The sequence below is a fragment of the Cygnus atratus genome, chromosome 4 (genome assembly GCF_013377495.2).
Source record: "Cygnus atratus isolate AKBS03 ecotype Queensland, Australia chromosome 4, CAtr_DNAZoo_HiC_assembly, whole genome shotgun sequence".
Lineage (NCBI taxonomy): Eukaryota > Metazoa > Chordata > Aves > Anseriformes > Anatidae > Cygnus > Cygnus atratus.
In genome coordinates this window covers 66,514,488-66,536,738 of record NC_066365.1, presented here as the reverse complement: position 1 = coordinate 66,536,738, position 22,251 = coordinate 66,514,488, and the positions used below count along the sequence as shown (strand labels likewise).

The window sequence follows — 22,251 nt, the reverse complement described above, 5'->3', positions numbered from 1 at the left end:
AAAAAAGATTCTTGGGCAAAGAACCAAGATGATGAGAATACATAGCTACACAGACCAGAAAATAAGTTGTTTCTTGCACCTCTCACTTCCTCCAGGTTTGACAATAAAAACCAAAATACAATACATAGCCAACCCCCGCCCACCGCTGCTTACTGAGTCTGTGTGCATATCTTTCATTGAAGCTTCCATTCTTTCTAAAAGTCCCTTAAAAATATAGCAAAATATAGCAAAAATATAGCAAACTTTTCATATGAAATTGTTACAGAGAATGAACAGGCATGATTTCAAAATTTCTCTGAATGTTTTAATTGAAACTAACAGACTTTTTCGTAGATATACACATTCAGTATATACAATCTACAATGTTATTTCTAATAAAGCTTTAATATGAAAATGTTTTGAGGCACAAAGATTTAGAACTACCAAAATTAACAATCTAGTATTTTTGCAACTAACATGAAAGAATACATTTTTCTGAATATAATGTAATTATAGGAAATGCTGTGTTAAGCCATTGCAGACAATACTGACAATTCTGAAAAAGGTCAATTAAAAATGTCTTTGGAAAGAAAAAGAGAGCCTTCACAGGACAAATGAAATCCACGGAACAACATGCATACTACCGGAGACTTCATTTCTGAGCACCGGTTAGTTTTTACAATATACAACTTTAGGATTTCAAAGATAATTAGAGGCTCTGAGTTCTGCAGTAAGTTAGTTTGTTGGGAAATGAGGGGTGATTGATTGCTAGGCAGCTGGATCAAACTAATTCTCATACTGTATCTAACATGATTGTGCAAATACTTCTTTGGCATCAATTAAATTAAATAGAGGTAGGTCAAACAGGAACTAGGTCATACAAAGAAAGACAGTTTGTACAGAGTGCTATTTGTCTACAATGCTTTATTAAATACTTTTCATCACATATATGCATTGATCATTTTCCAATATGCAACTAGGCAAAAAAAGATAGCAAAGAAAAATGTAATATTAAAAAAGAATAAAGGCTGATGGGTTTTGGTTTTAGTTCATAGGCTGATCCTCAAATAACAAGTGCAGGACTGTATCTTAGAGATGATAAAATGCAGTCCACTGTCATGAAAACAGGTAATTTATCTTGGGATGCTGAACTCCTGCTCACAGCACATGCAGTATGAGACACTGAACTCATTCTGCATGCTCCTGCCAAACCCATGCAATATTTCTTTAACTACTTCTGAAACAATGCAATCCAGCAATTACAAAGTTGTTTATAAACTCTTATAACACTGATCAGGAGCTAGATTTATTCTTCTAACATTCAGCTCTGTTGCAAACGTTCTTGCCTTTTGATAAAAGAAGAGGGACATTTCCCGATCCACAAGGAAGTTGTGGTAGATTATTGCAAGTCTTGTGTAAATCTTCAGTTGAGCTTTTTTATTGCCCAAGTCCATGGCAGCAGCGAGTGCCAAATGATAATAGCCTGCTGCATCAAAGGGATCCTGAAATTAAAAAAAAAAAGGTAGTACCTTCTACAGCACAGCTGTGTAAGAGGACATCCAAGCTCAGTTCGTTAGGGAACAAACCAGAAAAATATAGTTTCAGATCTTCTCCCACCTTATTATTTACATTCTAAATGCATAACAACAATTTAGTAAAGTGATGTGATGAAACATTACTCAGCATAATGATTTTTCCACAGCAGTTTTTAGTATTTCTTACCTTAAGGTCATAGAATATTATGTCTCCTAAGTTCAAGTACACCTTGACGTAATACAATGTTTCCTCCTCAAACTCCAGGGGAGAGGAACAGAGGGACAAGGCCTTTAAATAAAAGTGTTCAGCTAGTTCACAGTGACCCAAATGATGATGGATGGCAGCCAGACGATGATAGGCTATTCGTTCATTTAGCTGATTTCCTAATGAGATAATGTACAAATCAGGATAAAATCAAAGAAACAAAAGTGAAATTTTCTCAAACCAGGATATATCGGTAATATTTTTTTAGTTTATTTCTATACAGTATTTTGTTGATCAAAACTATTTTTGTTTTGATAAATGGCCAAGAGATACATGGCCAAGCCTGCCCTTTTCCTTAAGGAAAATTCCCAGAGAATTTCTTATTTTTTCCGCTGTTGGATTTGACTGTCTCTGGGACTTTCTAAAATAACTGCATTCATACCTTTCATGTATCACACACTGTGTATATTTACAAAGAACAGATTTTTTTTTTTGGAAGTTTTCGAAATGGTAATAGATAATGGGATTACAAACTCCCTTAACCTTCCCAGTGAAAACTTTATATTATAAATTATATGAAAAAAGATCAGACTGATCAAAATGATCTGTCTGTGCACATACAGAGGGACAGGAGCATTCTTAATCAGTTGAACAGTTCTCAAAAACAAAGAATATCACTTTGGAATCTAGCCCTATTGTTTTTAATTACTTTTTCCTTGATCTGTTCACCAGCAAGGCTACAAGCAAATCTGAATAGAGCACATGATACTCATAAGCATCTTGGCACAAAAGTATTGATCCGTATTGCAGCTTGGCTACAAGAAAGCACATTAAATTTGGGCTTGGAATCCCACACTTAATTCTGTGCTGTACATTTTCCATATGAATTTAGAGCTTGAAGAGGCAGCAGTAACATTATTCTTTCTTGAACAGAGGCAAAAATAGCAAGGAGAGTATTGTTATGAATTCCTGTCAGGAAATCTGACTGAATTTGAAGGACGAAAACATCTTATTTTTAGATTCCTGTCTTAAATTGGAGATATCACTCATACCGAGCTGTAACTGAAATTGGTCTTACCTAAATTTACGCTAAGCATAAGAGATGCTTTTGCATATTCCAGACTTTCCTCGTAAACCTTCAGATTCACCAGCAATTCCACCAGTTTATTATATAATCTGAGCTCAGTGTTTTTGTTGCCAATCTCAACAGCAAGTGGAAGAGCCCTGTCCTGAAATGCACAAGAACAAGTTAGGTATTTATGAACCCCAAGATGTGCACTGAAAAACTTCCATTTACATCATGTCAAGCAATTTGTTTTTTTTTTTTTTTTTTGCTCTTTGAATATATCACATCTTAGAGAAGAATTACAACAGGTGAAATCTACTAATAGCATGGCATAAAGTACTCAATTACAATAGGTTATAGTCTTGTTTGCTGAGAGGTTCAGGATTTGTAGAAATCTGTGACAAAGGGAGAACATGTAATTATCGATGCTGTAAAAAAAACAACACACAAACCTTGTAGAAAGTCACTGCTTTCTCCTTTTCCCATGAACCATTGAAAAATATGTCTCCAGCAGCTTCAAACAATTCCATTGCTAAATTGGGATCTCCTGTATGGAGAGCAGCATCCTGAGCAACCTGAAAACAAGGAATGGGGTAAAAAAAAGAAAAAAGTCTGGGTAATTTCTTGATTAAAAAAATTATAAATACTATTGATTGAAAAAATAATCTTGTTAAGGCCCCTCTTCTTATTAGAATATAGGAAAAACTATACTTCATGAGACCATACTTTGTCTTTTTTTGGTACGCTCTTTTTGAGTGGTAGATGCTGAAAAAGGAATATAGGAAACAGGGCACATACAGAGTTAGTCTCCCTTTCTCTGTCAATAATATCCTACTAACTTTTTCAGCACACAGCACAACAACAGGGGAAAAAAAAAAGTACTGATCTCGATAGTTGTAATACTAAATTTAATTGAAATCAAGTTTATCATAAAAATAAATGATTGTGAATTAGATATAGCTAACAGCACAGATTTAAAAGCCTGTGAATTCTGTAAATAAATGCAGCTCTACCATCCTGGCTGCTCTGAACTAAATGTATGCCACATTAGCAAAAAAGGCTTAATGAGAGGAAGCATACACCCGCCCCAAAGAAAATAAGTGATATCAGGATACTCAGTTACTGATAGGATAAGTAGTAATGGGAAAGGGGACTTGCACACAAAGCAGGATGAATCTTGTTTTGGTTTTCAAGTTGCATCAAACTAATACAAGTGCAACTCCCAACTTTGGCTCAGTGCTCCTTTTCAGCATGTTTTGGCTTTAGGCACCTAAGAACTATTGTTTTACGTTTTTGGAAGTTGTACTTTACATGCAAGTTGAGTTGTGGTGATTTGCACAAATTACTGGCACTGTGGTCTGCCTTCTAGTGGGCAGATTCCTCTTTTAAGATTTTCCTTAAGTAGAGGTACTCAGTTCTAAATATCAGATTCCATATGTACATATTATGGAACGTACATGCATGTCCCTGACCCACCCTTCCTCTTGAAGAGGAGTGTAACAGAGAAAACCATCCCACACATTGATTTAGGTTTTGCACCACCAGGTGAATGACTGACTTGGAGGCTATAAGATAAAACCATTTAGTAAAAGAAAAAGAAATAACATGTCTACAGCACAGTTCCTTCCCATAAATGCATTTATTCAGTCTTACTGGCATGCATTCAAAAAGCTAACAGAAAAATTAATTAAATTAGCCCAACAATGTGTCTCAGCACATTTGAAACATGAATTTGTTCCTTATGGTTTCCCACGTCTTTGTGTATTTTTTTTTTTCAAAACATCTTAACAATAGGTGTCACATTATTTTATTTCATGATCCTATTTTGGTACCACTCATACACCAAGACTCAGATCTTGCTATGTGAAATGCTGTAAACATCCTGCACTACAAGGCAGCACTCTCCCTTACGATCGGGGGAAGGATTTTTAAACCCTTTAACAAAAACAAAAAATTAATTCCCCAAATACCTAAGTGATTGGCTAGAAGCTGTACAGATGATTACAAGACTCAGCTCTACGCTGCAGTGCAGCTCCAAATAAGACTCTGGACAATCCAGCTGCAGCAGTCAAGGCCTAGATCTCAGCTTCAGGTCATCTTTCCGTCTGTTAGCACAGCAACAGAAGCAGCAGCAGATCCTGCTCAGCTGCAGGGGGTCCAAGCTGTGCAAACCACCAGCTTGAGCGCTGCAAAGGCAGCAGCAGCTTCAGCTGGCCCTGTGCCATGCTGTGCACAGCCATGGAAGGAATGCTTTAGATGCTCTGGAAATGCTTGCTGAAGAAGCTGCTCTGTTTTCCTGAGGATCTGGCCTACAAGCCAGCACACTATGCTACTCGTTATCCACCAGCACATAGCACACATACATGATTCGATTGCTGTGGTGCTGCACAGCTGTTAAGACAATAAGGTAATAGGATGAAGAGATGCACAGAACACAAAATTTGCAACAAAGCAGGCAGTAAAGGTCACTGCCCAAGATCTTTCCAGAGTCCAGAAACAGGTTAAAATGGAACACCACAGGAAGATGCTCAGACTTTCAGCTGTTAAGCTTACTACATGAACGGTGTTACTATGCGTTCAAAACAGTTAGCAAAATCTCTGGGATTGTTATATTTATTTACTCTTACCATGCCACCTGCTCCATGCCGATGACATATGTATGCTTGTGTTGACAACATACCTGAATATAAAGATCCACAAGCTCATTCTGCCTCAGAACGTAATATATCTTTCCTGCCCGTAGCCAAGCGTATGCTTCTTTCTCTTTTTTCTGGAGATCTATAAATATTCCAAGGCTTCTTTTGGTATATTCCAGAGCTGATCTGTAAGCCCTGAAATGGGGGAAAACTCCTTATGACGGAATGGCTCTTCAGAATGGGGAATGTTTTTCATCATAATTAGAGAAGTGCTATATTAATGTAAAAGACTGTTGGTTCAAATCTGTTTTCTGTTAGATTATCATCACATTATGTTATTTCAGAGTGATTTATTTAGTTTTATTTAGATGTTTTTTTTACCCTACCTCACGCTAGTGACAGGTAGAAAAAAATCTTTCCTCATTTTCATCTCTTCTATTATTTGCTCTTTTTCCTACAAGCCTCAGAAAGAAATAGTGTTTGTAATTTTCTTTTTCTAAATATCATCTAGGGCTTTGACTTATGCACAGTTCAGACTAATCCACCCTTGTACAAAATTTGGGAGTGGGATGGTGGGGGGAGAATATAAATTATGAGGTCATTGGGCAGCACTGATTGCTGCTTACAGTGCTTGATATCAGCCACAGAAGCCCCAGATTTCTTTATTAAATCCTTCTCTATCTGTCTTATGGTAAATTCCCATCACCATGACCAGATGCACTTCCCTCCAAACACAAGGCACAAACATATTAAAATATACCATGAAGTACACGGTTGCTTTTACAGCAAATGGAAGCAGTTAAAGCAGAATAAATTAGACGGCATATTAGAAAAATTAGATGCTTGAACTTCAGCTACTTTAAGCTACAATAAGCATCTACTCTCTCTCCACAATCGAGCATATTTTTTTCCTATACTGAGGTATGCCTAAAGATATCTGAAGCTAAAGTGACTCCCTGAGTGAGATATAGTAAGAAAAGAATTCAGACAAAGCAGACACAATCTTAAAAAAAACAAACAATCTTTGTTGTTGTTGTGAGAATCCCTTAAGTTTCTCAAGCACCTGTTAATTACTATAGAGCTGTGCAGTCTATTTTTTCTTTAATGATAAGCCAAAAAATGGTATTCCGAGAACAAGAACAGGGTAGAAATTTTTCTGGAGACTGACACGGTGCAGTTATGCACATAGGTTTTCTGTTTATATAAATTTTGAAAAACATTTCCTCAAAGGGAAACACTTACATAGAGACAATTTGATATCTCACTTGGAATATCCCGTTCAGTTTCCAATGGAAAAATTGTCATGGAAAATTAATCATCGCAAACAAGTCACCTACCAGCAATAATCCTAGCGATGTCGCAGTGAAGTGTTGCATAGCATATAATCTTTTCAAGCATTTACTTACATTTAAAAAATATTTTGGCTCTTGAAGTGGTGCTAATCCCTGTTGAACATCTTGTCTCCCTTGAGAGATGATAGTTACTTAAAAAAGCAAATCAGAAGTCTTCACTAGCACTGGACCCCCTTCAATTATAATAAAGTGTGTTGGCAAAGCAGAGGGAAAAAAATCAGTCACACTCAACTGCTGCAGAAATTGAGATCCTTTAGCATAGCAGAAAAGTTAAAATCAGGATAAAAACAAAGTCACTCAGCATGTCTTACCTTTCTGTTCCTAAAGACAAGTAGAGCTGACTAATGGTTTCCAAAATTTGTCCCTCCAGAACTTTATTGGACATCTTTCTAGCTAAAGATAGCTGATATTCATTGTAGATGACACACTGAGCCTCATTGGGAACAACTGTACTGTAGAACTGACACAGCAGTTTAATTGCTTGAAGCTGACCTAGGGGAATAGATACGAAATACTGCCATGAATTTCTATTTTAAAATGAAAGTTAAATTATTTTTAAAATAGTTCATTCCTACTGTTTCATAAGCTCAGAAGTCAGTGAATAACAATATAGAAGTCATGACAAGAAGATTCCACCACCAGCTTCTTCACCCTCAAAATTAACCAAGGCTAGAGGTTACTTAAAACTTGATTTCTAGGATAAAGTGATAGAACAGTCACCTTACTTGCATAAACTGCCTAAATCAGCAAACACAAATATAGCATGGTTCTTCTAAAAACAACTATTTTATGCAAAAGTAATCCAGAGTACCCGTTGCTTTCATATATTTATATTTGAGTCTTGTGCTGTTTGTACAGCCAATGATATAGTAGCTATTATAAATATTACTGAACATCGATATTATAAATAGTATTGACCAAAGAAGTCTCTAGACTTTATAGTATTTAGTTGTTTCTTAATGTTTACATTTTCTCCATCATTTCTGACAAGCCTGAGAAGTACCAGAAAAACAAATAAGTATTTATTTTCTCCACCATTATGGAATGGAGCAGACTTTCATCACAGCTGTCATGTAACTTAACATAAAATGTTAAGGAAAAACCATTATGTATGGTATAAACCATTATATATAACAAGCATTCCCAAACAGGGTATGTTTCATAACTTCAAGAGGGGAAAAAAAAAACAAAAACAAAAAACCTTACTTTCCAGATGACTTGTCTCCATTGCAACTAAAAATGCCCATTCATAATAAAACCTTCCTTTTTCTCTTTGAGTTCCACTAACGTAGTAACATCCCAGTTGAAGGAGGACTTGGATAAACTCTTGGCCACAGTCCATGCTTGAAAGTTTGGAGAATAGCTTCACTGCCTTGATATAATAATGTTCTGCCAGCTTATTGGCTTCTGCATGCAGGCAGAGCGCCCCAAAATTAGCCAGGGCTATAGCTTGGTTATGGGTCATATTTGCCTCTTCAGAAAGACATAGAGCTTTGTAGCAGCATTCAGCAGCTTCCTTTGTGTTGTTTTTTCTTTTCAAAGCAATAGCAAGCATATTATAAGCAACACCTAGTTGTTGAGGATTGCTCCGTGAGGAGTCTACAACAGCATTTAAAATGGTTACTGCCACATCATATTGCCTGTAAAGAATGTATAACCAAGCAAGTGAAACCAAATAGTTAATAGTTTCCTCTGGCTTTGCAAACGTATCAGAGTCCAGTGCTTTCATCATGTAAACAATGGCTTTTCCATACCGTTTGTGGTGGCTGTACAGTTTTGCTAAGCTGAGATAGATGGTGCTGCATAGTCCTTGTTGCTCATTTGCAAATGCAGAGGACAGAGCTTGTATCAGGTAAGGTGCAATTTGGGATGGAAGTATTTGTCTGAGTTTTCTCAAGCCATAGAGCTTCGGAGCATTTTTGATGACTAAATCAATCCTTTTCAAGGAATCCATTAAAGTACTTGAGCTCTGGGAAGAGGAGACTTTTATGCAACTTAACACAATGTGTGGCAAACACTTCTCATTGTAGGACTCTGCTAGTTTGAAATAACAGTTGTTGGATAAGTTGTTTTGTAAACCCAAATTATTAAGCAACAATTGCAGCCTTTCTAAAAAGGGCAGTGCCTCTTCATGCTGTTTGCGTGCAGTGTAGTGTTTTGCCAGTAGAAAGCATGCCCTTGCCTCCGCATGTTTGTTCTGGCTCAAAATTGTCCTCTTCAGAGCATACTTCAGAATATCTGACTCCAAGTCAGCACTGCAAATGTAGTTGGGAATTCCCATGAGAAGAGATGTAGCCTTGTCAAAAATATGAGCACATTTTTCTTTGTTCTTCTGTGTCAAGTAGATGGCTGCTAGATTTGTGTAAAGGGCAATTACAAAGTATAAATCGCTAAACCCTCCAGTTACTGCCCCCAACGCTTCCTCAAAATAAACCCGAGCTTGGGAAAACTTCACCTTTTTAAAACTTAGCCTGCCTAATAGAAAGCATAGCCTTGCTAGTGCCCAGGACATACCTGCTTTCTTTGCTAACTCCCTTGCTATGCTAAAAAAGCTAACCAGTTCGTCTTCTTCTGAAAAGCCATAAAACATGCTATTAATAAATGGATAAGAGGAATCATACAGGCTTTTGAAATCTCTCTCATACTCTTCCCTGTTTAAGAAGAGTAGCAATGACTCAAAGACATCAGATGCTTGACCATCATCTTGATAGATGTAGAAGCAAGGTCCTGCAGGTGGAGGAAGGATTTCCTGATTTGGAGACTTGGCAGAATCCTTTCCTTCAGTAGCTGGCGCTTCTGCCCGTGTGACCTCCAAATTCTTGAAGTTCTTTAAGAATTCTTCTATCCTGCCATTCTTGCTAGTGGATACCATGTTAGAGTGTGAACATGGAATTTCTGCAATTCAAAAATAATTCACAGATCAAAGTTTCATGGGTGCATGTACACAACGATCTTTCAGACCAACAGAAACATTTATCAGTAGAGGATGTTGTTAGGAAACACTATATTAACATACTGCTTTCTCAACAATATGTTTAGGAGACAAACCAAAGGTGGGGAGAAGAGAACAAGATGGGTCAGGGAGGAACAAACATGGGAAATGGAGGAATAGGGATAAAAGGACTTGCCACACCTAAGCACACTGCTGATAATTACAATTATCTCACCTGTTCCTGATCACCAAAGTCTGTTCCATCCTATTTAACTAATACAAACTTTTTTTTTTTTGTTTGACTCAAAGTACACTTCGAGTGTATATTAAAGCAAGAGCAAGCACTACCAGAGAATTACAATTCAGACTACCTGGTAAGCTGGAGACCACCAGAATCTGGAAAAAAACAGGGTCTACAGTGGAGGCTGAATAAAGGGCCTAAGGTCTGGGCATGGATATGGGATAGATTTAAGGTTTGAATAAGGGTAAGCCTAAATTCTGCTAGAAAACTAAGGCAGATTAGCCAGGGAGGGTGACATGGAGCTCTATGTGTTGTTAAAGTCTGAAGTGGGCACCTGTGAAAGTACTGTACTCTTGCCCACGTTATTTCCGCATGGACAGCCATGCCTGTGTAATAGGTGTAATAAGATTCCGTTGTCAGATACCAACCCTGCTTCTCTGCTGGTGCAGATCATCTTTCCTAGAATTACAAAGTTTGTGGTTATCATTGTGGTCACTGATCTAAATTCTTCTAGGACTATCACTACTGAATATATTATAAACACAAACAAGACAGACGTGCTATCATTTTTCAGTTCTCCCACTGTTATCAGGTTACATTCATAGTCAGTGTAAAGCTTACAGCTGAGTATCAACAGGAGTTTACTGACCTTGCAAATTTGAAGAGCTCAGTTTCCTTAGAACTCCATTTATGAAAGTGTTCAGCAGAATCATAAACAAAAATTGATATTTAGAAAAATGTTAGTACAATGGAAGTAATGGTAGTAACAGCTTAGTAGCTAAATTCCAGTGGGAAGTAATTCTGCATTCTCAAAGTATCTCCTTTAGGGAATATATTTATGGGATGTTTTCTAGCAGACTGAAGATCTACTAGAATTCAAACTGGGCACTTGCCAGGTGTCCCATAAAAAGTACTTTGCCTTCTTAAACACAATGTGTGGTCACATCAGTAAAAATAAATCATGTACTTTGCAATAGGATAACAATGTCTGAGAAAGGCATCTGATACTTGTGAAAGCTACAACATCTTACAGCAAAACCTAGTGATAACGTAGAGAAGCAATGAGAGAAGAAAGAATGTGAAAAGACATCGGAAAGACAAAAGCAAAAAGATTAGAAGCTACATTAGTTTTAACAAATAAAAATATTTTAACAAATAAAAATTTGTATGCATATTTATTACCACGTTCATGAGTTTTCTGAAATTCCTGTTCTTCTAACTGGTCTGTAAGAAAGAAAAAAAGCCATGTTAGCCATGGTATCTTACCTCTTTTTCATCTTTAAGTATTCTAAAATATAACTTTTTTTTCTGGTTCCATATGGTGGAAAAATTGGATATTCCCTGTAAGTTTAGAAAAGATTAATTTCCTAAGTCTGACCCAAAGATCTAGATTTAAATGTCTAACATAGCACATCTGTAGAACATTCAAGAATTACTTTTGTACGTAGAAGATATTTCTCGGGATATGCCAGTTGCCATGCTGATTATTTTCACTGTCTTGCACAGCCTGTGGTGGGATAAGAAATTGCTGCTCCTGGTCAGTTTAGCAAGACAGTTAATTATATTGACTACCTTAGACCAAGTCTCTACAGAGGAAACCCCGATTGTCCCAATTACTTTATGTGAAGCATAAGCACTTCGACAGATAACAGCTGTAGAGATGTAGCTAAAAGTAAATTATTTCTTTGTATGAATAGATTTTGCTATGCCTTTGATAGTTAAATGAAACACGAGGAGGTGTGTGTTTACATTACCCATCAATAATTATTATGCCACATTTCCTAACAAAAATGCAAAGCAGATAATATTTAGCTGAACACAGTCTTTTCTAATGCAGCACTCTGTCATTTGAAGGCTTAAAGATCTGTTCAGCTCAACAGCAGTATTTGAAAGTCCTGCTGTTCAATTCACTCAAAAATGGACAAATGAGGATTTCTAAATGCTCTGCTGGGAGAAGTTTTGCATCAGCAGGAAAATAAATCTAAATGACATATCTACAATCAAACTGAATACCAATATATTTCAAAGTAGCTACAAAGTCTGGAATCTCATTAAAATAGAAAAAAAGTCACTTATGACAAGGATATAGGAACAATACATGTATCCTGGGCAGCGAAAAGGAGTAAAACACGTACTTACCTATTCTATACACAGAGCAAACATCTGTGATAGAAGTTTGCTTCAACAAATGTATCACTTCTAATTGTTTTTCCTTTGAAAAACAAGACAGCTCTTCCGCTTTAAGAAAATCCAGGTCTTGTGCTCTAACAAAAAGAGAAGCAACTTAGAAGGTGTCTCAAAGCAGATTTGGCTTGAGGAGCTTAATGAAGTTCGAATGCTTCACTAAAGTTTGAACTTGTTAAGAGAAACCAATACAGACTTCCCATTACAGGTCCTGTTGTGTTCAAAATTAGTATCAGTCATCATATTTACAAACATATATACAAACTAATGATACCTAATGATGCTTGCAAGCTAACAGTTTCTGCCATATCAGAGTAAGTTTTGTCTCTATATCACGGTATAGCATTTTATGAGAGAACTTATTAAAAGCACAAATATTTAAGGACATTACGAAATTGATTTTCTAATAAGCTCAAGGTTGCATATCAAACTGCAAGCAACATCAAAGAACTCCTAATTTCAGGATGCAAGCAATCCAGACATAATAAGAGCAGCCTATTTACATGGTGCCAATGCATTCTGAAATGCACATTTTTACGGGCTTCTTTTTGCATTATGAACAATTATTCATAAGTGAACCTCATATGAAGCAAATTAAGGCCTATGGTGATGGTACAAGCAAAATCAGAAGCTGGATACTTTAACATAGATCTTGACACCAGTAAAAATGGAATCTTCTGAAACAGTAAAAATTCTTTGATTACGCGATCCAAAGAATAGACACTGAACCAGATATACACAACTACAACAATCCCTTTTCCCTGTAAGAAACTCAGGTACAATGTGACAACACTTCCCAATATCTAAGCTAATTTCATATTCCCATTTCTTTGTGTTTGTTCTGACTGATACACACTATGGCAATTTTTATCAATAGGACACACAAAACCAAACCAAAAAACTGCAAACTTAAGTTTAACATTCAGTATTTTAAAGCTCAAGAGACTCTTCCTAAGCCTCTTTTGGTTTCCAAGTTAAATACGTAACACTTACTTATTTCCAGGTAAGTCCAGTTTAACATAATTCGTCTTTACAAAACCTATTTGGCCAGTAAGCAGATGTCTTCCAACAAACCATTCCATGCATTCAACAAGGTAACCAAGGATCTCAATTTTGTCTCCTTCCTGGAAACTAATCTCTTCAGGCACAGTACTTTCATAATTCATCACAGCTAGACAGGATCCCGTTGCTGTGTAATAGAGATAGATAAATATTATTTGCAGATACAGTAGTTTAACAATACACTTAATAGAATAGCAACTCAGCAGAGAAATGTATTTAGTGAAAGACATTCCTGGAACTCGAGTTGTACAACCAATGCAGCAAGATTTAAAGCATCTGTACGGAATCAGTTTGGTTTGAGCAATTAAAATTGTGATTAACAGCATAAAAATCTATACTAGTAATTTCCCAGCCATTAGAAAGCAAAATCTAAAATCTTTTCAAAATCTGAAACAGTGACAAAAAGGAATTGCTCGTAGTCCCTATTTTCTGTCTTTTGTGCTGCCGGGCCACAGCACAAGCATTTGAACCAATTTATAAAATTTTTATTAAGTAAATATGCAGTTATATACCAGTCCATACAGTATTGATACTGACTTGTATGGTAGAAAATAAGCCATGTTTACTGTCTAACCTGAGCCCGTCTGTATGAGTGTTATTTTTCTGTCAGTATTAGCTAAATCAGTACACGTGTGAAAGATCCACAAAAATTACAGTAGTGTGTATTCCTATTTAAAGTTTATCATCAAATCTACAGAGGCATCAAATTAATTACTTTGTGTATCTACTTAACACAACATATAGGAGACAAAAAAAGGAGACATAAGCCTAAGAGTTTAACTCAAATTAGATATGTCGAGCCACTTATTTTGTGAAACCCCTTTGTCATAGGCAGAGATTTATGCTTTCACTAATTTTACAGCAATGCAATTTTAAAAGCTGTTTTCCCATCTTAATACAATGAAAAGAAATATTGAACCCTTCAGAGTCTGTCCTAGTGAAATCATAGAATAAGTTTTTTTTTTTTTTTTTAAAAGGTTGACATTTGAATGGAATTTCTTACCAACTTGCCTGATGGATTTACATTCAGTTTTGTATGTAACATCAATAGGATCAGAATACACTTTCAGAAACCATCTTTAAGTAGAAAAAGAAATTGTAGTTAGTGCATGAAACACCTTATTAAATCTTGTGACAGTAACAGTTATTTTAAATGCATTTAAAACCAAAAAGATGTACTCCTCCCAACACGTATCTTTCAATTTCAACACTGACTTCAGATACAGCTATATTTTGAGCAATGTTAGCACTGAAAGAAATATTACCTCAGTTCCTCAAGCAACCTAGCAGAAAAAGCCCTGCTACTTCTCCCTGCCCAAGATCCACAGAAAAATTACTGCTTTTGAACTACTAAGAACACCAAGAATGATTGATTTTTTGATTATTCATAAAATAGGGAGTAGATTAAGCCCACTGATAAAATTTTGGCTTTCTAGCAATTATGAGATTGGATATGAACTTGAAAGAAACTGCAATATAACTGCAGATGGCTTCTGCCAATAACATTGAGTAAAAACACTGCTGTCGTGTCCTCATCCGTATTTCCAAGCATCCCACCTGTTACCATCCACACTTTCAAGCATCCTGAAAAATGAGAATTGTCAATTTAAATTATTTTAGAAATACTAATAGCTTATATTTCAGACTCAGAAAAAAAAAGGCAGTATCTAACTTAGAAGATGGTAAACCATCTTCTTTAAAAGCTGCACTGCAGGCATTGGAATTAATTTCAATTACTTGATATGGAAGGAAATAGAGCATTTGTTCTCATTGTTGATAGAAGATGGATGTTCCATAAGAAACCACCATTTACATGGACCTTTCTCTAAGCAGATACATACACATGAAACAGATGCATATAAAAGAGGTAGTTAGTGTCAGGTACCTACTGATGAAAAGGGATCAGTGGCTCCAGAGAAACGTTAGACAGCATGGTCATGTCACCATCCACAGATCCATCTGTTACATCTTCAGTAAAAGCTGCAGTCTCAAAATAAGTGTTCGTTTCGCAGTCTGTAGCTGTTATCTTTGTTACCAGATTGTCAGGATGTAAAACAAAAAATGCCCCTAAAAAGAATGCAGTGTAGCAGATGCCATTTCATGTAATGTTTTAATGCCATACAAGCTTTAAAATTCTCAAGAGCATCTGTAGCATTCAATTAAAGATAGAAAATAATTGTGAAATCTCAAATTATCCTTCTCATTATTTATCAGATTTTCATACATTTCTGCCTAGTTTCTATTTCAGTAAAATGACATGTTCTGTGAAGTGTAGAACCCTCTTCTGCATTATTTTGCAGCAGATTACCTGGATACGTGTGTCTATATTCCCTGCAGAACACAAGAAAAATTCCTATTGCATTGGTCAACGAGCTATCTAGCCCAGTATTGTCTCTGACAGTGGCAGCAGATGATACTGTTTAAGAGAAGCACATAAACCTGGCAACTATTTGTAATCCCTTTTACATCTCCAGGATCTGCAGTAATATTAACCAAGTTGGAATGCACATCCCTATCTAATCCTTTTGGTATCCATTTATGGACCAGTTGCACTTGAATTTATCTAATCCCCCTCTGATTCTTCTGAACTCTTTCTGAGCTGCTCCTTTCTCTTCTCTTTTTGGTACACTTGGATTTAATAGATTTAAATTTCCACTTAACTAAGTATTTGAGTAGATCTTAAGATTTACTTTCAGGATTTTAAGAAACAGCTATAAAGAAAGGCACTTCTCTAAATTTAACCTTAGTGCACACAGTCTTCCTTACCTTCTTGTACTAGCAGACTTCTGTACATCAACTTCAATGATTTTTCATTTACACAGACTTCAATGCCTGTTTCTTCATCCTCTTGAGAACAGAGCCAGAAGGACTGATCTAGGAATAAATTTTCCATGCAATGATTTATAAAACCTAGGAGAAAAAAAAAAGAATTTGTTTTCTTTGCAGTGTTAATATATTTTAAAGAAAATAACTTTCAGAAATTCATAAACTGGGGTATGCATTCTGATAGCTCCATTATTGCTTAACCCATAGTATATAACACTATTGTTACAAGGCAAAATTACATCCATTGAGTCACATGTATTACAGCTACTTTTAGTGCTTAGTTATCACAAGCTACACCTAAAAGGTGCAGAAGTTCTTTGTATCTTACATTGCTGAAAAAGCAGACCATGTCCTCGCATTACAAGGGTTCCACATGGTTTAGCTGTATTTCAAAGGTTTTCACTAGCAAGCTTTGAATAACAGCTGCTTAGCATCCCGTAATAACAGGTGACTAGAAATAATCTCAAGAAATAATCTCTTCATAAATTTCTGTTGCCTGAATCAGCTATGTCGATTTAAGTAGATACTGTGCCTGGGTATCAAATTCCTGAAATTTCTTTGATACAGAAATGATACTGCATATCAGAGTTAAGTAAGCCACGAGACAGTGCTTGATCTTGGAAATTGGGACTCCTTACATAAGGATTTACAGCTTTCAAAGCTGTATCATGGTTACAGGAACATCTGAGTTGGTGTAGTATGGTATAGTATGGTAGTACTGTATAGTATGGTGTAGTATGGTAGTATGTTATAGATGGTAGATTATTACTTCAGGGACCAAGATTAGAACATTAGTTGATCCTTTGAGTATACAGTTACAGTGGAGAGGAAGGGGTGGACAGATCAGTGATCAAGGTGCTACTCTGCAGTTTGGAAGATGCTAATTGATTTCCTTTCAGCCAGTCTCACATAAGAAACTTCATCTTTTTGTGCTTTCTCTGTGAATTTGGATAAGAAAGGTATTTTTTCTATTTCACTCAGGAATGTCTTAAAATACAAAATGACATAAATAACAAAAAATTAAAAATAAAATTCATTATATTAGATTTGTCTGATGGAAACAGACAAACTCAAAGAAGTAGTGCACACAAGGTTCTCCATACACAAAAGAAAAATATAATCAAGTGAACAAAATTAAAAGACAAAATCTGATTCAAACACTATTCTTCAGAAAAGACCCGTGAAGTTATAGGTTATTAAAAATGGAACTCAAATCAACAGCACCATACTGCTACAAAACATATGCTCAGATTTAGAAACAGGACCAAAGCATGCAAAGCATCATCTGAAGCCTTACCAACTCGGTCCAGTTTGCTCATTACTACTCAGGAAAGATGTGGACCAACTAGAGGAGTCCAGTGGGGAACATGATCAGAGTTCTAGAAAATACACTCTGTGAAGAAGGATTAAAGGAATTACTGTGGATTTTCCTAAAGAAAACAACACTGAGGGAAGCGTGAGTTAGAAGTCTTCACTTAGGTCTGAGCCTGGTGCAAGGAAAGAATTATAAGTTCTCCATATCTATGGTGAGCAGAAAAAGCTGTGAAAGTATTTAAGTAGCAGTATGGATTAGACACTACGGCACAAACACTTGGATTAGAATAAACTGCTTGGAAAGAAAGCATGATCTGGTGCTGGGGTATTTAGACTAAACACCATCCAGAAATGATAGCTGTTACCTGCTTTGGTACAAATGCAGGTTCTCTTGGAGGTGGGGGATGTCTCTCCAGCCCTATCACCAGTACTACGTTCAAGCACGTTATTTACTGCTATTAGGAGTTATCACATTGAAAATCTCAAGATCACATTCAACATATTCCCAGTCAATCAGAAATTATGTGCACAGGAATAAAAAAGCATATTGTACTGTTGTATGGTAAAAGAGCTTTACCCAATGAATGATAAGTTAGAAATTTCCATATTTCTTCAAAAGTTTTAAATGTCACCACTATTAGATCTTGATCACTGTGAATAGAGAGCAATCTAGCAGAGAGCTCCTAAAAAAATCAAAAACAATATTTTAATTACAATTTTACCAGGCTCAAGCAAAATTTCTCACTAGTTAACATTTATACTAAAACATTATGTACTAAGAAGGGTAAGAAAAAACAAAACAGGATTTGGCCTATATAAGATACCTCTTCTTTAACACATACCTACAACATACAGCCAAACAAATTTTAATCCAATTTATTCTTACCAGTTATACTAATAATTTCTCTGTAAATTCACAACTCTGGAATTAAGACTGGGTGAGACCTAAAGGCCTGTGTTTCAGACCTGTCTCTGTATAGTGGCCAATATTCACTATATGGAGTGTGAAAGCCAGGCAGGCATCTAGTGATCCTTTCCAAGAATGCCCTCCTAGCCCAGAGCAATTTACAGCTTAGGAACTTCTTTTGCTCGGAGAACGGGCATTAATATTAAATAGCAGAAGGATTTTTTTTCCCCTGATATTTTAAATGATCTAGAGATATTTTGAGCCACTGTAAATTTTTAGGATCCACGGCATCCTATCGTAGGTTCGCCTTAGAGCTCTGTACACATATGACAACATACCTCCTTTGATGCATCTTTGAGCTCAGTCTTGTGCCAGAGGAGACATGGAACAGTCATTCCCTTGTTCACTGGTTCCATGCATTAAAACTAATTAAATATGTTGGAATATTATTTTTTAGAATATGCACTAAGATACTTTCCTCCTCATTTGTAACAGTTCATATTGTTGTGAATTTAACAAAGAGCAGCAATAATCATTATAATTTACAATGTTGAATTTTATAAGGACAATGCTAATGGTGAGAACTACATAAACTTTCAAATCAGTGTAAGAAATATACATCTTAATGGATTCTAGCCAAAGATTGACAGTAAACAACTAACTGATGTGCAACCAAACTGTTTAAAACTGGGGCTCTCCGGTGCTGTTGGTTGCTATCTTTCAGGGAAACACAAATAACTGTGGCAATTTATGAGTCAAATATCTGAACCAGTATCTCAGAGAATAAATCAGATGCACAGCTAGAAGGTATAGTCTTACTATATCATTTCCCAGTACTGTACCTTTGATCCTGGCACATCATAAAATTGAAGTGCATCTTTTAAAAAAAAAAAAAAAAAAAAAAGAACGAATCCTGCTGGGCAGCTCAACTCCACCACAACTGCTCCTTCAATCCCCCTCCTCAAAGGAAGAGGGGAGATTAATATAATTTATTGCCTATCACTAGCAGACTAGAACAGTAAGAAACTAAAAGCAAACACCTTGCCCCCATCCACCCTCTTCCACCTCTCCCCGAGTGGTGCAGGGGAACTGGGAATTGGGGCTGAGGTCAGTCCCTAGCACTTCATCTCCGCCACTCCTTCACGGTCACTCCATGTCCCTGCTCCACGTGGAGTACCTCCCACGGGATGCCATCCTTCCTGAACTGATCCTGCAGGGGCTGCCCACAGGCAGCAGCTCTTCAAGAATGGCACCCCTATGGGTCCATACCATGGGGTCCATCCATCAGAAGCAAACTGCTTCAGCATGGGTCCCTCACAGGCGGCAGCTCCCCCCAGGCTCTGTGCTACTGCATGGACTCCTCTCCACGGGCTGCAGCTCCGGCCCGGGGCCTGCTCCTGCGGGAGCTCTCCATGGGCCACAGCCTCCTCCAGGCCACATCCACCTGCTCCACTGGGGGGAGCTCCTCCACAGGCTGCAGCATGGAGATCTGCTCCATGTGGGACCCATGGGCTGCAGGGGGACAGCCTACTCCACCAGGGGCCTCTCCACAGGCTGCAGAACTACTGCTGCCTGCCTGGAGCACCTCCTGCCCTCCTTCTGCACTGACCTTGGGGCCTACAGGATTGGTTCTCTCTCCTCTCTCCTAGCTTTCATGTCTTTTTTTCTTTTTTCCCCTGTTCTTCAATCTTCTCTCCCAGAGGCCCAACCACCACCACTCGGGGCTCGGCTCTGGCCAGCAGCAAGTCCCTTTTGGAGCCAGCTGGACATGGGGCAGCTACTGGCTCTGTTCACAGAGGTCACCCCTGCAGACCCCCTTCTACCAAGTCCTTGCCACATAATCCCAAGACAGATCTGGAAATTGATTTTAAATCTACAAGTTCTCCCTCAAACATTTTCTGTAATCTAAGCAAGACAGAACTTTATCCACTGTTTATGACTTGTGTCTTGATTTTAAAAGTTCTCTGAAATAATTCTGTTTAATTTCTTTTTAATTCACGCAACATGAACACATTAAAATAGTAATTCCTTTTTGAAAATAAAAGTCCAGTTTAAGCCTCTTCCAACAGGCACGCCTCATCACTACTTTGATCTTGTGCATACTCCTTTCTTCACCAGATTAAATATTAACAAGAGCCTGAAATCTATTAATAAATTGCCAACACATGCTAAAATATCTGAGCCTTAGGGGCTTTATGCACTGCTGAATATCAAAACAACATTCTAAGGAAATTTATCATTATAAATCTTGTTTCCTTCAAAGTTCTTTTCCCAGTCTGTTTCTAATAAGGCCACGAATCTAGCCTATTTGCATGCTCTTTTCCTTCTCCTCATCACCCCTGTCTCTTCCTCCATCTCCTCCTAAACAAAAAGTTAGAGCAGAGCAGCAGGAGTACAGACTGTTTTCACAGTCACAAAATCAGCAGGCTGGTGATGGAGGGTTCATAACACATGAAAGGAAAATCATGTAGGAACATATACATCTAACACAGTCATAAAGTCATAACTAATTAAGATTTCAGTGTTTGGCTTGCTAGTGAAGGAGGCTAAAACAGAAAGAGGATGCCAAAGGTCAAATGGTATCATCCTGCTTTTTTCATCAAGAGGAAAAGGGAGACTAAGTTGTATTTCTAGCAAACCTCAGTGGTTGTACAGAACATGTTTCCTATATACTAACAAATTAAAGACAGTAATAAAAAATGTTTAATGCTCGTGTGCAATTTAAACCTATAGCTATCTAGCCCTATGAAGTCCAATATTTATACTGTTCTCCTTCAGACTTCCACTTTGGCTTTGCAGTGGATTTTCTAGGTAACTTACATGCCAAATGACTATAAGCAACTGGAAACTGAAAAGCCAGTATGAGGGCAAATTAATAAATCACACAAAAGACAATTTCCTGGGATGTAAATCAAAGCAGAAGATATTTTAATTAGAATTCTTAAATAACTTATTTAGCTAGGTTTATTTGGCGTGAATTTGGTGTTGCTGTCTCTTTCAGTGGTTTGGTATTTCTAATGTCTGTACATCATTTTGTGAACCAAGAGGAAACTCTGGTCATTCAAATTCAAGGATACAGCATGCAGATGGGCGTGGAACCCAAGCATCTCACTGATGAGTTCAGTAGCATAGAGCTGTATTCTCTGAACAAATAAACCTCTCAATTCCAAAACAGTTGACTTACACTGAAAACTGCCATGACCTCCCTGCTGTCATTTTCCAGAAGACGGAGCTGTTCTCTGAGCTGTCTTTGGAGTCTGGGATCGGGGTATCCACTCTTGCGCCTTACCATTGTTAACTTCAAGGAGATATCTGGAGAAGGATATCCATTTATAGTGCTACAAGTTTGGTGATGAAGAATCAGCTTTGTAGAGCCAGAAAACCCCTCAAAAGCAGAGAATCTACATTAAGAAATATTTTTACAGTTTCGGAGACACAGAAAATTGAGCTGCTGCACATATGGGATTTTTTCTTCATTTTTATTATCCAGTAGGAATAATGATCTAGCATAAGACAAGATTTTTCGTGGTATTAAAACAGAGGCTTCAGCTGTGCAAAGGATTTGATAGTCTGAAGAAAGATTGTAAGACAACTGTCATGTTTGGGGATGGAGAAGAGAGAAGAGGAAAAATCAAGCAGATTGGTAATTTATCAAATCAGACAGCTCTACAGGCATTGAGAACATGCCCAGATTTCCAAATATCCTGTGCATATTTTAAAAGTCAAGGCAAACATATTAGATAATGGCATCTCAGGAAAAGACAACCATAGTTCAGTGTGTTACAACAATGCTCAATGCTAATCTTAAATTCACGGTTATCTGACACATCAGCCCCACTACTTCAGAAGACTTCTATAAATTGAACATGGGAAAAGGTCTTTCACAGCTAAGCTGGTTGAGCAGTACAGACCAAGATAAATGGCCAAACTAAAGGCTCACTTGCATGATTTCCTCATCACATGTGAAAGAATCTGGATACCTATGCTCAGACCTTAAAGTGGTAAATGAGAA

General features: G+C 37.1%; 1 protein-coding gene across 6 annotated transcripts in view; it reads right to left on the bottom strand.

The window, feature by feature from the left end:
* Positions 1 to 285: 285 nt before the first annotated feature.
* Positions 286 to 22,251, bottom strand: part of SH3TC1 (SH3 domain and tetratricopeptide repeats 1) — a 33,123-nt gene continuing 11,157 nt past the window's right edge. For 2 of the 6 annotated variants that reach the window (XM_050710368.1, XM_035547279.2), the window contains exons 4-18: positions 21,424 to 21,551; positions 17,910 to 18,015; positions 15,959 to 16,102; positions 15,082 to 15,259; positions 14,196 to 14,269; positions 13,124 to 13,319; positions 12,086 to 12,210; positions 11,129 to 11,170; positions 7,980 to 9,668; positions 7,085 to 7,265; positions 5,466 to 5,616; positions 3,238 to 3,360; positions 2,798 to 2,948; positions 1,702 to 1,898; positions 435 to 1,481 (exon numbers count right to left, since the gene is read on the bottom strand). In XM_050710368.1, the coding sequence (XP_050566325.1) occupies positions 1,251 to 1,481; positions 1,702 to 1,898; positions 2,798 to 2,948; positions 3,238 to 3,360; positions 5,466 to 5,616; positions 7,085 to 7,265; positions 7,980 to 9,668; positions 11,129 to 11,170; positions 12,086 to 12,210; positions 13,124 to 13,319; positions 14,196 to 14,269; positions 15,082 to 15,259; positions 15,959 to 16,102; positions 17,910 to 18,015; positions 21,424 to 21,551 (3,716 nt within the window). In that variant the 3' untranslated portion in view covers positions 435 to 1,250. Of the gene's footprint in view, positions 1,482 to 1,701; positions 1,899 to 2,797; positions 2,949 to 3,237; positions 3,361 to 5,465; positions 5,617 to 7,084; positions 7,266 to 7,979; positions 9,669 to 10,595; positions 10,629 to 11,128; positions 11,171 to 12,085; positions 12,211 to 13,123; positions 13,320 to 14,195; positions 14,270 to 15,081; positions 15,260 to 15,958; positions 16,103 to 17,909; positions 18,016 to 21,423; positions 21,552 to 22,251 lie in introns of all 6 variants that reach the window. The other 4 variants (XM_035547277.2, XM_050710367.1, XM_050710369.1 and 1 more) reach the window with 4 other exon arrangements.